A 15,983-nucleotide genomic window follows, 5' to 3' on the forward strand; every position below is an offset into this window, starting at 1 on the left:
GTCCCTCTGCCCCCTCATCCCACCGTCCCTCTCTCCCCTCGTCCAATGTGTAGGGGGGTGCGTTTTAGTTCTCGGGAATATAACTTGCTTCAGTTCTCTGCTCTTCAAAAAGCCAAAGTCAATGAAATTGGTCTTGTTGACAGTTCTTGGTTAATGAACTGCTGGAATAAAGTTGCTCCGTTTAATCATCCTTCCCAGGGCTGTTTGACGCATTGTTCTCTATGCTGAGTATAGACATGCCAAGAGGACTGATTCCCTCCTCACGTTCCCATGTCCTTAGAGAAATCTGTTTTTCTCTGAAACCCAAGTTTAAGCCCTGGATACGGTGATCCCCAAAGGAAAACTGTCGCTGCTTAGTCTTAAACTCATACCCGTGGGATTGAATACCTTCCACCTCACAGGTAGCAAATTAAATGTAATTCACCCATAAGAAGTCATTTTCTGGCCCTGGCCAGTTGGCTCAGAGGTAGAGCATCCGCCCATCATGTGGAAGTCCCGGGTTCAATTCCTGGCCAGGGCACACAGGAGAAGCACCCATCTGCTTCTCCACCCCTCCCCCTCTCCTTCCTCTCTCTCTCTCTTCCCCTCCCACAGCCAAGGCTCCGTTGGAGCAAAGTTGGCCTGGGCGCTGGGGATGGCTCCATGGCCTCTGCCTCAGGCGCTAGAATGGCTCCAGTTGCAATAGAGCAACACCCCTGGTGGGCAGAGCATCGCCCCCAGGTGGGCATGCCCAGTGGATCCCAGTCGAGGTGCACACAGGAGACTGACTGCCTTCCTGCTTCTCGCTTAAGGGGGGAAAAAGTCATTTTCTGTTTCCAGAGGAGAGCACACAGTATTCAAACAGCCCCGCAGTGGTCCCCAAGCCCTCTTGTGGCCTGGCGGCATCCCTGACATCTCACCACTCCTATTGGAGCTGTTTATAATCTCTTCTTTGATAAGATGTTTCAAATATTCAGAACATAGTGGCTGAAACTATGTTGAGTGGTTGTTCTATTGCCATGCATTATGGATTTTTTTTATTTTAGATAGAAAATCACAGGGTAAGAGAACATATCTTCCCATTCCTTCCCTAGGCGGCCAGTCTCGATGTTAGGTGACAATACTAACCTTTTCCGCCTGCAAGCATCTTTGTGCTGGGACCGTGTGACCTGTTGGTTTACCTGTGTGTATTAGCTCAGGCTACATAGCGAAATGCTGCTTCTGGGAGGTTCACACTATAGAAACCTATTTCTCACAATGCTGCAGGCTGGAGGTCAGAGAGCAGGGTGCCAGCAGGGTCAGGTTCTGATAAAGGCACACCACCACCGCCCTCCCGCCCCCGGCCTGCGGGCAGGACCTCCTCACTCCTCACACGGCAGAGTGCGGGCGCTGTCTGCTGGCTATTATGCGGGTACTGATCCCGTCATAAAGGCCCCATCTCAGATGGCCTCACACTCATGTTAGGGCTTCCCCCTTTATCAGGGAAACTCATTCTTGCCCAGAACTGCTGTGCCTTGCCTCGCCCCCTGGCCGGGCCTCACTGCCAGAGAGCCTGGAAACCGGGTTTTGATGTCTTGTTTTCTAGCAGAGGAAGGGGAGGAAGAAGGAACTGGCCTTGCTTCCCTGCCGCTAACAGACCCCGTAAACTACACAGAGCATTGCACTCGAATGTGTACCATGCTCAGCGGGTAGACGCCGCCTCTCCCTTTGAGGGTGGGCTCCGGGGGGGGGGGGGAGAGGCCCTCTCTGCCAGGCCTGGCCGCGGGCACTGGACGCCGTCAGCATGGCCAGGACTGAGACATGGGTGAGGACACAGGTGGGTTCCGCTGCTCTGGGCTGAGAGGGGCCGGCTGACCTTGGCATGCCCTCGGGGAAAGCGACACGGCCCCATGGGGCCTGATGTCAGCCTCTCCCTCTCCTGTCCTGACTCTGGATGTCGTCGTCTTACAGTCAGGAATCCACACTCCACGTGGCAATGGAGGTTTATTTCCATGGGAAGGGAGGGACATGGGTTATCTCAGAACAGTGCTTTGCTTACAAACTAAATTCAGGGCGGGCTGCATTGCCATGGGCGGGGTGGGCACCCTCAGGAGGCGGTTGGCACTTGAAATGCGGGCCGCCTAGGGGAGCCCTTAGGGCGGAGCCGGAAGCTGGGGGTGACAACAGGCATCCAAGACTTTGAGAGTCTCCAGGGCTGCCCTCCGGACCCCAGGATCTGCGTCCAGCTGTAGTTCCTGGAGAGCTGAGAGCAGGCCCAAGGGGGAGGGTCAGGACCCCGCCCTCTGCACGTGCCCTGGGGTGGGGAGGTATCTCAGGGCTGCAGGTGGGGCACCCCGTCTTTGAAGCCCAGGACCCCTGCCGGCCAGTGGACCCCGCCCTCTGCACGTGCCCTGGGGTGGGGAGGTATCTCAGGGCTGCAGGTGGGGCACCCTGTCTTTGAAGCCAGGAGGCGGCAGAGGGAGCTGTGACTTCACGCACATGTCCCATCTCTAACGGACAGGGGTTTCCCCCAGGACCCCATTGCTGCCTCAATCAGCTGAAGGAGCCAGGGCGGGAGCCTCTTATAATAAATGTTTGTGAAGGGGCAGAAGCCAGGGGACAAATGGACCTTCCGCCCAAAGAGAACTGTCTTCCTCAGGGAAAGCCCCACAAGACCTCCATCTCTGGACCCTAGTTACAACCCCCAAATCCCCGAAAAAACCCACAACCGAGGGTCAGCGGGCTGCTCCCCTGGCGTTTCACTGAGCTCCCCGGGGGCAAGGGAGCACCCACGACTCACAATTCCGTAACGCCACGAAGTCCAGCTTTTTCAGATAGTGTTCAGACATCTGCTTCATAATAACCCCTGAGTGACAGCCAGAGAAACTCGTCACAGAGATGAGGTCAGCGAGACATCTGGTTCTACCCTGTGAGGTCTCTGCTGAGGAGGCAGCTGAGGACGCCTGAGAATCAGGCGGGGTGCACCACAGCGGGACACCTGAGCTCTGGACCCGACACCTGTCCCTATCCCCTTCAGACCCTGTTCTGGCCCGATGGCCTCCAGGGTCCTTCCTGCATCAGGGGACACCTGCCCGCTCACCTGCCAGGTTGCAGGAAGCGATTCTGATCCTTGACAAGTTACTCTTGACATAGGTCATTGTTTCTAGCAAGAAATCATAGAGAACAGCTGGCTTTTTCTGAGTCTGCAAGAAAGCAAGTGGCATGCAGTGTGACCTGTGGTGGCGCAGTGGGTAAAGCATCGACCTGGGACGCTGAGGTCGCCAGTTCGAAACCCTGGGCTTGCCTGGTCAAGGCACATACGGGCAGCAACTACTGTGAGTAGATGCTTCCCACTTCTCCCCCCTCTTTCTCCCTCTCTTTCTCTCTCTCTCACTCTCTCTCCTCCCCTCTCTCCAAAAATCAATAAATAAAATCTATAAAAAAAAATAAAGCAAGTGGCACACAGCTGCGGAGGTTGAGGCCCCGGAGACCGGCTGCTCACGGAGTGAATTCCCACCTGTCTGGTGCAGGGGGGGTCTGCCCAGAGAGGGCCAGTGCCCATTCCAGCGTCACACAGCAAACTAGACACCGGGCAGCCTTCAGCCCCCTGCCACAGTCTCGTCTGACCCAGAGAGAAGACACTCATCTCAAACCTGTCCAGTACAGTAGCCAATGGGCAGCCTTCAGCCCCCTGCCACAGTCTCGTCTGACCCAGAGAGGAGAAGACACTCACCTCAAACCTGTCCAGTACAGTAGCCAATGGGCAGCCTTCAGCCCCCTGCCACAGTCTCGTCTGACCCAGAGAGAAGACACTCACCTCAAACCTGTCCAGTACAGTAGCCAATGGGCAGCCTTCAGCCCCCTGCCACAGTCTCGTCTGACCCAGAGAGGAGAAGACACTCATCTCAAACCTGTCCAGTACAGTAGCCAATGGGCAGCCTTCAGCCCCCTGCCACAGTCTCGTCTGACTCAGAGAGAAGACACTCATCTCAAACCTGTCCAGTACAGTAGCCAATGGGCAGCCTTCAGCCCCCTGCCAGTCTCGTCTGACCCAGAGAGAAGACACTCATCTCAAACCTGTCCAGTACAGTAGCCAATGGGCAGCCTTCAGCCCCCTGCCACAGTCTCGTCTGACCCAGAGAGAAGACACTCATCTCAAACCTGTCCAGTACAGTAGCCAATGGGCAGCCTTCAGCCCCCTGCCACAGTCTCGTCTGACCCAGAGAAGAGAAGACACTCACCTCAAACCTGTCCAGTACAGTAGCCAATGGGCAGCCTTCAGCCCCCTGCCACAGTCTCGTCTGACCCAGAGAGGAGAAGACACTCACCTCAAACCTGTCCAGTACAGTAGCCAATGGGCAGCCTTCAGCCCCCTGCCACAGTCTCGTCTGACCCAGAGAGGAGAAGACACTCATCTCAAACCTGTCCAGTACAGTAGCCAATGGGCAGCCTTCAGCCCCCTGCCACAGTCTCGTCTGACCCAGAGAGGAGAAGACACTCATCTCAAACCTGTCCAGTACAGTAGCCAATGGTAGGTATGTGGTCCTAACAGTTGACATGTGGCTGGCCTATATTGAAAACTTTTATATTGATTACATGTTGAAATGATAATGATTTGGATCCATTGGGTTAAAAAAAAATCAATGATTAAATTTGGTTTTATCTCTTTTCACTTTTCTTGACATGGCCATTAGGAAATTTAAAAACAGGTCTGTGAGGCTGACACCCTTTGCTGGTCTCAGCCCACTTGCACCCAGGCATTTTTAAAATAAACTTTCCTTTTGGAACACACTAAAAACAAACAAACAACAAAAAAAAAAAAACACCACGTAATTGCATCCATTTCCGTTGGACGGTTCCGGTCTGAACACACCCACGCGGTGAAGGTAAAGACAGGGCTCTCTGGCAGCGGAGACCTGCGCCCCAAGCCACCGGGCTGCCACCTCCCACACCGCGGTTGCCCTCGGCTGCCTCACCAGGAAGGAGCACAGGGTCGTCTGGAAAGCGGTCATCTCGTCAGCCCCACTGGCATCACTGCGCCCCGAGGAGTCCTCCAGGGCCTTGCAGCCCCAGAAGTGCACACACTGGTACATGGTCGCCCTGCAGGCCTGGGGGGGCACAGAGCGGGACGCGGGAGACCCGTCAGGCAGGCCAATGCGGGGTTCCCGGGCAGGGGCTCCGACCGGACTGTGTCCCTTCGGTAAAAGCCAGAGGGTGCCCTGGGAAGCAGAAGGGCCGGTGGGCCCTGGGAGGGCACCTGGGACCAGAGCCATGCCAGCCAAGAGAAGGGCTCTGTGCACAGTTATAAAAAGCCCCCCTGGGGGCAGGTGCAGCCCACTTGCCCCGTCAGCCAGCACCTTCCTGTCCTCAGCCGCCCTGCCTGGGACCTGCCCCTCGGGAGACCGAGCTGGGTGCCCGGCTGGGGTGGGCGGGGTCGAGCAAGCCTTCTCCTCTCCCCCCATGCCCTGCGCCCAGCTCTCCCGCCCCTGAGTGGGCTCGGTCACGGTCACGGCAGGCAGGTGCCGGCAGGGAGCTGGAGGGCAGAAAGAGAGGGGCTGGGCATCTGTTCCCCAGGGGCAGCAGCAGCGCCAGGGGCCGCAGCTGGGGCTAGCCTCCAGCTCCTTCCATCCCACGCTGGTCCCCGCGACCTGTCTGTCCTCTCTGTGGCTCCTTCATCACAGCCCCTCGGTCACCTGACTGGTGTGCTCTCCCTGAAGCACCACCCCACAGGACAGTTGCTGATAACACACGAAATAACAGCAGGAACCCTCGGTAGAGGGGAGTGAGGACTAGTGAGGAAAGGCATCTCCAAGAGGTGGTGCTTTGTCCCAGTGTCCCCACGGCAGAGCCCAGGCAGGGCGAGCGCTGAGGGGCCCTGCGGGACTCCCCCAGCTCCCTGTGGGTGCCTCCCAGACCACCCCCCGCCCCACAGGCACACCGGGAGCCCTCACAGGGGCAGAATGGAGGGGACTTATCTTGCGACCTCAGAACTGGGGACTCAGGCACCAGTTCAAGGTCATCTGTTGAGGACCCCTTGTTGGCAGCCAGCTACATCCCCACAACATTGTCACTTGTTTTTTTGCAGAATGGCCCCTAATCTCAGCTACCACCCCCTCCCCGAGCTATGTAGGAAGACAGGGAGCAGAGAAGACGCAGAGGTCAGGGTCACGGGCCGTGCGCCGGCTGAAAGGGTCCCCACACGTGTGTCCCCGGCCAGGCAGTGTCAGCCTGAGAGGCAGCCTTTAGACCAGGAGACGGGGTGCCCTTCCTCTCCCTCCTCCCACCCACAGCGTCAGAGGAGCTGGGACTTGGGGGGGGGGGAGGAGAAACTTGGTCACAGGGCCGCAGGCACAGCCCCTCCACCCTCACCCCACAAGCCTGCCCCGCAGGGAACAGCTGAGGGGACGTTGAAGGGGAGGTTTAAGGTTCAGTTAATATGACTGAACTGTAAGAGCCGAAAGCGAGTCTGGTAGAGGAAAGGGTGGCTGGTGGTGGAGGTTGGGGGAGGAGACTCCTCAGTCAGCCATTTGTGGGTCTCTGTGAAAGGTCCCTTTCCCCAGCCCGGCGTGTGACCTCTGGGCTCTCCGGGAGACTGAGTGGGGTTTGGGGAGGGAGGCGAGGAGAAACCGCAGATGGCTAGCCAGCAGACCCAAAGTACGTTTTCCTTCCGGGGACAGCGGACCCCAGGCTTTGGGACGCAAAGCCAGGCCGAGGGCGTGTCTTACCCGGGCGGCGTCCGGGCACGGGTCCTGGCAATGCAGCAGGAGCGGGACCCAGGCTCTCTTCACCTCCCCCTTGAAGAAGTGCTTCTTGGACATCCTGACCACCCTGGCCAGCCGGCCGAACAGGAGGAAGGCTCTGAAGCGCAGCACGTCGGTCTCCTGCGGCCCGGAGGGCGGAGCAGCTCTGGGCCCCGGCGCGGGGAGTCCGAAGCCCTTCCAAACCCCAGCCCTTCTCCACGGGCCCCGTGCCATGCCATGACCCCAGAGAAGCCTCCTGGGCCGTGCTACAGGGCTCCGGGACCCTGGTGTCTGTGACCTTCTCTTCCCGGGTGAGGCTGCGCTGCGTCTGCGCACGCACGCGCTGCCCAGCAGGGTCCCCGCCCGCCCGTTACCGCCGCCCCAGGAGTATCTGTGGGCGCCAGGGGATTCGGAGGCAAAGCTCCCTCCTTGATCATAAGGAGAAGGGTCTCACGGCCCCAGAACAAGACTTTTCTTTTTTGTGAGATCCCATGGTCCGCCAGTAGATATATCAGCACCAAAGGGGACCCTCCGCCCTTTCTACTGGAAAGAGGGGCATCTGTGGGCCCCCCACCCCCACCTCCCAGCGAGGGCCAGGGCCCGGCTTTCGTCCAGACTCACGCTGTCAAAAAAAGCCCTGCACTGCTTGGAGATGGCGTCAAAGAAGGAACCGACATCCCCTTCCCGGAGCTCCACCAGGATCTTGGCCAGGGCCTCCATGCCCTCAGAGAGCACAACGGCGCTGCCGGAGTCTCGCAGCGACCACAGGCACCGTCCCAGGAGCAGCTTCCGGTACTGCCTCACCTGGGGCGTGGGGTGGAGGTTTGACCCCCTGGGTGACCAGAACATTTCAGCCTGGGACCCTCAGCCCACGGACCTGGGTTCAAGGCCCGCCCCCGCACCTTCCTGGGGACGCCCAGGGCCATGTTGCCGAGGGCGCGCAGGGACAGCACGCACAGGACCTCGTCCTGCTGGTCCACGCCCTTCTCCAGCAGCGACACCGCCGGCTTCAGCAGCTTCTCCTGGTACAGAACCGGGTCGCTCATGAACTGGGAAGGAGAACACGGGCCGTTACCCCCGGGAGGGGGCCCGTTTCTCGGCTGCAGGACTGGGTGTGATTAGAGCCAGGGCACTGAACAGCCTCCCTGTGGACAGGAGGGTGCGGAGCCTGAACTGGGGCCTGCTCCTGGTTCCTCCGCCTGCCGGCTGGGGGGCCCTGGCAAGTCACACGACCTCCCTGGACTCGGTCTCCTCACCCGTGAACAGGCGGTAGCGGCCCCAGCCTCATAAGGAGGATTCGGTAAGGAAGTGTGTGGGCAACGCCAGGTGTTACCCATGTCAGCACACGCATGTGTCATTCGACCCTTAGTTAACACGGTGGGACAGCCGCCCTGCGCAGGAGCTGCGTCCGGATGGAAACGCCCGAGAAGCATGACTTTCCCTCATCTATCTGTCTGCGGTTCAGCGTCACTATCAGCCTCGTCCTCAGAAGGCCAGAATGGCAGGCCAACAGGGACCCCTCTGACATGTGTGTGCATGTGTATGGTCACGTGTGCACACGCACACGAGAGTGTTTTACATAAGCCTAAAGAAAACGAAACATCAAACCGGTGACTCCGAAATTGAAAATTTCCTCTCTGGCCCTGTTACAGAAACAGTCTGGGGGCCCTCATGAGGTTGGTGTTTGGTTTGTGGGGTATATTGGGCTTTTTATAGCCAATAAGTTTTCTCCTCAAAGTGGATCGGCTTCCAGAAACTTCTCTCCCCCACCAGGAAGGGACAACAAGGGCTCCTCCATAGAGGGGACCCCATCAGCGCCCCAAGTACATGGAAGCATGGCTGAGCTCCCATGGCCATAACCCCTGCCCCCGGCCTTGCAGCCTGGCTAAGCCATCCTGCAGGGACCCTCCCCAGTGTCTCCATCCCACCAGGAAGCCCGTGGTGCCTCCTCTGGCCACCTGGGTGCTGTGGCACTAGACACATCCCTTAGCTGCTATACTGCAGGGCACAGGACATCTGAGGCCCTCTCCCCACACTGCCTGCCCCAGAAGAAATGAATGAATGACCAAATGAATTCACAAAGGAGGGGTGCTCACCTGCCTCCTGGACTCCAATACCCCTCAGAGCTCGAGTGCCTGCCCAGAGACAAACGCCCCCCCCCAAGGAAAGCTGGGGGTCGGCCAACCCTCCTCCCCCGCACCCACGCGCCCTCCACTCGCGCGCCTCACTTCCACGCAGACAGCCGTGCTGCTGACACGGCAGCTGGGGACCTCCGAGGCCATGCCTCTGAGCACCAGCTCCGACAGCCTCTGCTTGTAGCTCCCCGGGTTCTGAATGCACAGCCTGCAGAGGGGACCACAGCCCATCGGGCGGGGAGGGCGTCTCGGCTCCTGCCGGCCACAGGTGCCCGGGAGCTGGACACCTGTTGGCAGCTCTAACATCTCTGGGCCTCTCCCTCCTCTCCAGGGGGTGCCCCTGAAGTACTTACTCCACATCACCTTTTTTATAAAAGGGACTTGAATGAGGGCTGCTCGGGAGTCATCAGGACCTGGGACACCTCCACCCCCACCCCCACCCCCCTCCCTTGTCCTGACCCTGCTCAGAAGCCCTGTGTGGCCTTAGCTGAGCCCCACCACCAGCCTCTGACCTCACATGTCCTGCTCTGGCGCATGAAGGGTCGGAAGGAACCGTTCCCTTTGCCCTGCATGCTCCTGCCATAACCCAAGGTCTGGGGCACGGGGCACCCAGGCACGCCCCCAGCAGCGGGCACCCGCCCTCACCCCGCTGCCTGCTGCGGAGACCTGGGCACCCACCTGGCCAGCAGGCCGGCCCCTTGCAGGAAGGTGGTGCCGCTCTCCAGTAGGGCCCACACGCCCTGGTCTTCCAGGGTGTGCGCCAGCTGCCCGCTGTTCAGTCTCTTGAACAGAAGCTTCATGGCTTTGATTGTGATCCTGGAAAAAGGCGGGACCGTGTCATGGCGTGGCAGCCCCGCTGGGAGCACGCACGGGCCTCAGAGGAGCAAGAGCCACACCCGGTCTGTGAAACGGGGTCCCAGCCCCTGCCGGGCAGAGCTCGAGGGGCTGGGGCTGGGGCTGGGTCTACGAGGCCACTGGGTCCGCCGGGGCCCGCCGCCCAGCGCCCCACGCCGCCTGCCCTCCAGAGCACCTCCGCAGGTTCAGCTCCTCGGGCAGGGCGCCCGCGTGGACGAGCCGCCACGTCCTCAGGACGGGCGACGCGGCCTCCGGCCCCTGGCTGCCACCCAGCTGCATCAGGAGGGTGTAGACGAGGTCCGGGAAGAGGTCCAGCGTGTCATCCTTGTCCATCTTCTTGATGAGAAGGTGGACGGTGCAGAGGGCCTGTAGAGGGAAGGGCTGGGGACACTGGGGCTCCTCCTCCGAGCCCCCGAGGCGCCCCGAGGCCGGCCCCCGTGCCTCACCATTAGAGGGTCCACTGCGGCCAGGCGCCAGACGTCGGCCTTGGAGGTGGCGTTGGCCTTGGGGGTGAGCCAGGACTGCAGCCGGCCCAGCAGTCCGTGCAGCATCGTCCGGGCGAAGGGCACGTTCTCCGCCACGGCCAGCCACACCTCCGCCAGGTGGCTAGCCAAAGCCAGGGACAAGGACTGTGGGTTAGCTGCCGTGCAGCCTGGCAGGTAAGAGCCTTTGGGGGGCCTTTGGCAGCCCCATGGGGAGTAGATGGACCCTGGAGGCTGGGTCTCAGGGAGCTGCCGTGAGCCGCCAAAGGTTTGTAACTGGACCCCTGGTCCCTGATTTCGTGCTCTGCCCCCTTTCTGTGCCCCGGCTCACAGTCCCCCCCAAACCCCGGGGAAAGCCACCGCCCGCTGGGGTGCCTCCGCTCCACAGCTAGGTGACCTCGGAAGTCCCTCTCAGGCCTTCTGCTTGATGAACAAGAAACACCTCGGTGACAGCCTCCAAGCGCCCGACCTGTGTCAGGCTGGTGGTCCAGACTGGCTGGCGGCGGCCTGTCCTCCTCCCGGGTCGTCTCTGAGGGGCTCCCACTGCCCCCCGTCCTCCTCCCGGGTCGTCTCTGAGGGGCTCCCACTGCCCCCGTTCTCCTCCCGGGTCGTCTCTGAGGGGCTCCCACTGCCCCCGTTCTCCTCCCGGGTCGTCTCTGAGGGGCTCCCACTGCCCCCCCCGTCCTCCTCCCGGGACGTCTCTGAGGGGCTCCCACTGCCCCCCCGTCCTCCTCCCGGGTCGTCTCTGAGGGGCTCCCACTGCCCCCCCCGTCCTCCTCCCGGGTCGTCTCTGAGGGGCTCCCACTGCCCCCCCGTCCTCCTCCCGGGACGTCTCTGAGGGGCTCCCACTGCCCCCCCCGTCCTCCTCCCGGGACGTCTCTGAGGGGCTCCCACTGCCCCCCGTCCTCCTCCCGGGACGTCTCTGAGGGGCTCCCACTGCCCCCCGTCCTCCTCCTCCCGGGACGTCTCTGAGGGGCTCCCACTGCCCCCCGTCCTCCTCCTCCCGGGACGTCTCTGAGGGGCTCCCACTGCCCCCCGTCCTCCTCCTCCCGGGACGTCTCTGAGGGGCTCCCACTGCCCCCCGTCCTCCTTCTCCCGGGACGTCTCTGAGGGGCTCCCACTGCCCCCCCGTCCTCCTCCCGGGACGTCTCTGAGGGGCTCCCACTGCCCCCCCGTCCTCCTCCCGGGACGTCTCTGAGGGGCTCCCACTGCCCCCCCGTCCTCCTCCCGGGACGTCTCTGAGGGGCTCCCACTGCCCCCCGTCCTCCTCCCGGGACGTCTCTGAGGGGCTCCCACTGCCCCCCCCGTCCTCCTCCCGGGACGTCTCTGAGGGGGGCTCCCACTGCCCCCCGTCCTCCTCCTCCCAGGACGTCTCTGAGGGGCTCCCACTGCCCCCCGTCCTCCTCCCGGGTCGTCTCTGAGGGGGGCTCCCACTGCCCCCCGTCCTCCTCCCGGGACGTCTCTGAGGGGCTCCCACTGCCCCCCCGTCCTCCTCCCGGGACGTCTCTGAGGGGCTCCCACTGCCCCCCCCCGTCCTCCTCCCGGGACGTCTCTGAGGGGCTCCCACTGCCCCCCGTCCTCCTCCTCCCGGGACGTCTCTGAGGGGCTCCCACTGCCCCCCCCGTCCTCCTCCCGGGACGTCTCTGAGGGGCTCCCACTGCCCCCCGTCCTCCTCCTCCCGGGACGTCTCTGAGGGGCTCCCACTGCCCCCCGTCCTCCTCCTCCCGGGACGTCTCTGAGGGGCTCCCACTGCCCCCCGTCCTCCTCCTCCCGGGTCGTCTCTGAGGGGCTCCCACTGCCCCCCGTCCTCCTCCTCCCGGGACGTCTCTGAGGGGCTCCCACTGCCCCCCGTCCTCCTCCTCCCGGGACGTCTCTGAGGGGGGCTCCCACTGCCCCCCGTCCTCCTCCTCCCGGGACGTCTCTGAGGGGCTCCCACTGCCCCCCGTCCTCCTCCTCCCGGGACGTCTCTGAGGGGGGCTCCCACTGCCCCCCGTCCTCCTCCTCCCGGGACGTCTCTGAGGGGGGCTCCCACTGCCCCCCATCCTCCTCCTCCCGGGACGTCTCTGAGGGGCTCCCACTGCCCCCCGTCCTCCTCCTCCCGGGACGTCTCTGAGGGGCTCCCACTGCCCCCCGTCCTCCTCCTCCCGGGTCGTCTCTGAGGGGCTCCCACTGCCCCCCGTCCTCCTCCTCCCGGGACGTCTCTGAGGGGCTCCCACTGCCCCCCGTCCTCCTCCTCCCGGGACGTCTCTGAGGGGGGCTCCCACTGCCCCCCCGTCCTCCTCCTCCCGGGACGTCTCTGAGGGGCTCCCACTGCCCCCCGTCCTCCTCCCGGGACGTCTCTGAGGGGCTCCCACTGCCCCCCCATCCTCCTCCCGGGACGTCTCTGAGGGGCTCCCACTGCCCCCCGTCCTCCTCCTCCCGGGTCGTCTCTGAGGGGCTCCCACTGCCCCCCGTCCTCCTCCCGGGACGTCTCTGAGGGGCTCCCACTGCCCCCCGTCCTCCTCCTCCCGGGACGTCTCTGAGGGGCTCCCACTGCCCCCCGTCCTCCTCCCGGGACGTCTCTGAGGGGCTCCCACTGCCCCCCCATCCTCCTCCCGGGACGTCTCTGAGGGGCTCCCACTGCCCCCCGTCCTCCTCCTCCCGGGTCGTCTCTGAGGGGCTCCCACTGCCCCCCGTCCTCCTCCCGGGTCGTCTCTGAGGGGCTCCCACTGCCCCCCGTCCTCCTCCTCCCGGGTCGTCTCTGAGGGGCTCCCACTGCCCCCGTTCTCCTCCCGGGACGTCTCTGAGGGGCTCCCACTGCCCCCCGTCCTCCTCCTCCCGGGTCGTCTCTGAGGGGCTCCCACTGCCATACTCCCCGGGAGAGGGGCCGGGCGCCCTGCCACACTACGACCTGACGTGTCATTCCTCTGTCCCAAGTCCGAGCCCCTGACCCGGCTAAGAAGAGAAGGGGCCCCTGGACAGTGACTCTAAGAGGCCTGACCCCTCAGGGACAGGGAGGTGCGGTCCTGGGGGACCCAAAGGGCCAAAGAGGCAAGTCCAGCAAGATCAAAGTGAGTGTGGAGATGCGTGAATTTCCCATTAGACCCACGGAGCCGGGTCCGCGGTTCCCCAGAGGCTGTACTTCCCGAGGGGGACACAGGAAGAGGGCCGGACAAGGCACCACTCAAGGTCCCTGTCTTTCGGGACAGCTCAGCAGCCCCTGCCCCCCCACCCCCACCCAGGGCACCCACCTCTGCATGGGCAGGGGCTGTCTCAGGAGCGACGTGAGCACGGGCTCCTGGTGGTAGTGAGCCAGCAGGAGGATGCCCTCGATGAGGGGGCGCCGCACCTCCGGGAGGTCCACCACAGGCAGGTGGACCAGGATGGCCCCCAGGACCTCAGCCACCTGGGGAGGGGCTGGGCGTCACCAGGGCAGCCTGGCCCGCAGGGCTCTCTTGCCCTCACCCTCCTGCACAGCCCTCCTCCAGGGACTCGCCCACTCAGCAGTGGGTAGGTCCAAGCGCCAGCACCCCAGTGCTGCCCCCCCCAGTGAACCCTCTGGTGTCCCCCCCAGTGAACCCTCTGGTGTCCTCTGGGACCTCACCAGGGTTTTGTGCGGGAGGCAGTGCGCTCTACCAGAGCGAGCTGCCGGCCCTAGTCCACCGTCCACTTACTGACCCGGCTTCCTTCAACACCTTCTTTCTCATTCTAGAGCTCTGTCTGCCCCTCCTCTTTACGGCCGGGGGCTTGGGAGGTGCTGTCCGCAGCTGCAGCTGAGCCCCGTGGTCCCTCCCTCCAGGGTGCACCACACGGCCCCAGCCCCAGGCGGCCCCGCCCCGGGCCTGCTGCTACCTTGTCCTCCTCCAGCTCCTTGACCCGTATCTGCAGGAAGGTGCTTATCCAGGTGACAGAAGCGTTGTCGTGCTGTGGGTCCATGGCCCCGATGTTCTCACAGAGCTTCTGGACCAGGGAGACCACCTCGTCGCAATTAAACTGCACGCACGCCACCTAGGGCCAGAGCAGGCCGTTCCTCGGGTCCGGCACCGCGTCCCAGGCCCGGGACTCCCAGGGCTCAGCGAGGCCTGCCCCAGCCTCCGGGCCACACCCCCACGCCCACACTCCCCACCGCCTGCCCTGGCCCGGCCTGACCCTGCACTGGAAGTGTCACCCCAAACCCTCCCTGCCCTGTCCTGACTCCCTTGCAGCCTTCCCTCAGGGTACGCCCTGAGCCCTGAAGCTTTTCAATCTGTTCCACCACTCCACAAGCCCCCCTCCTCCAGGAAGCCCCTCTGCCACTTGAGGCAGAAGTGACTTTGCCTTTCTGCAGGCCCGAGAGTTTGGGTGGCTCTGGCCATGTTCAGTCACCAGTATGCCATCAGCTTGCCCGTGTGCCAAGGCCTGTGTGCTGGGCCTCAGGTTCAGTTCTTTCTGGGGCTTCCTGCACCCTCAGAGTAGCACATCATGAGGATGGAGTGAAGACAGCACCTACTGTGTGCAGGAACCCCCATGGGGACCTTACATATTGTAGGCCTCTACAGTATGGATGGCATGAGCCGGACCAAAGGCTATGGATGCTGTGAATCCTAGAAGAGGCTGGGGACCACACGGCCAGGCTGAGCAAGGCCCGCCCCTCCCCCACCTCGGGAGACGATCCAGGTGCCGGGAGACCCGCCCGGCAGCCCACACAGCCTCCCTGGCTCCTCACCTTGGCGATCCTGGCAGACACGCTGAGAATCAGCTCCTCCTCCGGGCCCTGCAGGGCCTCCTTACATCTCGCCAGCTCCAGCTCTTTGGAAGCGTCCCAGGAAGCGCAGGTCTGGCTTGCTGGTGGGAGGACAGCTTCAGGCATGCTCAGGGAGACCGGAGGCCCGGCCCCAGGCTGCGTCGGGGCGGCCTCCTGTCCTGGCCCTCGGAGCACCTCGGCCCTGCGGGACTGGGCCACACCTCAGCAGCTGGACATCCCATCCCTGCCTGTCTTCGCTTCACCACCGTTCCCCACGCAGCCGCTGTGCCTGGCTCCAAGGCCTGCTCTCCCGCAGGCCCTCGGTGATGGACGCCCCACCGGCCACCAAGCCAGCGGCACACTCTCCCTGTCCAAAGGTCACCGCACTGCATTCTCCCCTCGGCTCATCTCTGGCCGGCTGTGCTGTGCTGTTGTGTCCTTGGTATCTGTGAGCTAGCCTTGTCCCCATGGGGTCCCTTAGTGCCTAGCACATGCCCTCAGTGAGTCACACTGAACCAGTGAGCTTCTCTCCATCCAGAAGCTTCCATGGCCTCTCAGTGAGCTCTGCACCCCCTCTGCCATCTCTGCTGGTCACCCTTGTTTGTCTACACCGAGGGGTCATGATACCCCCCACACACACACAGAGAGCCCCGAAGCTGGCAGCCCGGTGTCTGCCCTCCCTCCCGGCCTGCAGAGGCTGGTCACAATGTCACGCCTTCGGCATACCATGAAGGTCCAGCAGGCTGGACAGGACATCCGTTGAGACCATGCGAGTCCTCTTGTGGGAGTCACAGGTACATGGGGCGATGAGTCCAACCAGCGTGCCAAACTGCCCCAGCTTCAGAGGGATCTGAGGGACAGGAGACCTCAAGGTGGGCCATCTCTGTCATGTACACCTGATGCTGCCCAAGGGCCGGGTAGTGGACGGCCAGGAAGGGTGAACCCTGCTCTGAAAACACCACCCCTGACTGGGAAGGGAAGCGAGAGGGTGCCAGCGCCCATCTGATCCTCAAGCTTCTGCCTCCTGAGCCCCAGAGCTGGGTCCCTGGAGGCCAGCAGCCAGGCCCAGGCTCCGTGCCAGGGACCTGTCTTGTCCCTATTATGAGCCCTG

At 62.9% G+C, this 15,983-nt stretch overlaps 1 protein-coding gene and 1 non-coding gene across 2 annotated transcripts in view; one reads left to right on the forward strand and one right to left on the reverse strand.

Moving 5' to 3' along the window:
* The first annotated feature begins 444 nt into the window (after positions 1 to 444).
* TRNAD-AUC (transfer RNA aspartic acid (anticodon AUC)) lies at positions 445 to 520 on the forward strand. The gene has a single exon. It is a non-coding gene; the product is annotated as a tRNA-Asp (tRNA).
* Positions 521 to 2,111: 1,591 nt separating this feature from the next.
* Positions 2,112 to 15,983, reverse strand: part of MROH2A (maestro heat like repeat family member 2A) — a 49,881-nt gene continuing 36,009 nt past the window's right edge. The window contains exons 27-41 of the mRNA XM_066233008.1: positions 15,599 to 15,722; positions 14,855 to 14,973; positions 14,002 to 14,157; positions 13,401 to 13,555; positions 10,135 to 10,294; positions 9,864 to 10,054; positions 9,512 to 9,649; positions 8,927 to 9,041; positions 7,601 to 7,747; positions 7,320 to 7,502; positions 6,684 to 6,839; positions 4,935 to 5,066; positions 3,059 to 3,161; positions 2,759 to 2,824; positions 2,112 to 2,221 (exon numbers count right to left, since the gene is read on the reverse strand). Coding sequence (XP_066089105.1) covers positions 2,112 to 2,221; positions 2,759 to 2,824; positions 3,059 to 3,161; positions 4,935 to 5,066; positions 6,684 to 6,839; positions 7,320 to 7,502; positions 7,601 to 7,747; positions 8,927 to 9,041; positions 9,512 to 9,649; positions 9,864 to 10,054; positions 10,135 to 10,294; positions 13,401 to 13,555; positions 14,002 to 14,157; positions 14,855 to 14,973; positions 15,599 to 15,722 — 2,055 coding nt within the window. The remainder of the gene's footprint in view (positions 2,222 to 2,758; positions 2,825 to 3,058; positions 3,162 to 4,934; positions 5,067 to 6,683; positions 6,840 to 7,319; positions 7,503 to 7,600; positions 7,748 to 8,926; positions 9,042 to 9,511; positions 9,650 to 9,863; positions 10,055 to 10,134; positions 10,295 to 13,400; positions 13,556 to 14,001; positions 14,158 to 14,854; positions 14,974 to 15,598; positions 15,723 to 15,983) is intronic.

The sequence above is a fragment of the Saccopteryx bilineata genome, chromosome 5, assembly GCF_036850765.1.
Source record: "Saccopteryx bilineata isolate mSacBil1 chromosome 5, mSacBil1_pri_phased_curated, whole genome shotgun sequence".
Classification (NCBI taxonomy): Eukaryota; Metazoa; Chordata; class Mammalia; order Chiroptera; family Emballonuridae; genus Saccopteryx; species Saccopteryx bilineata.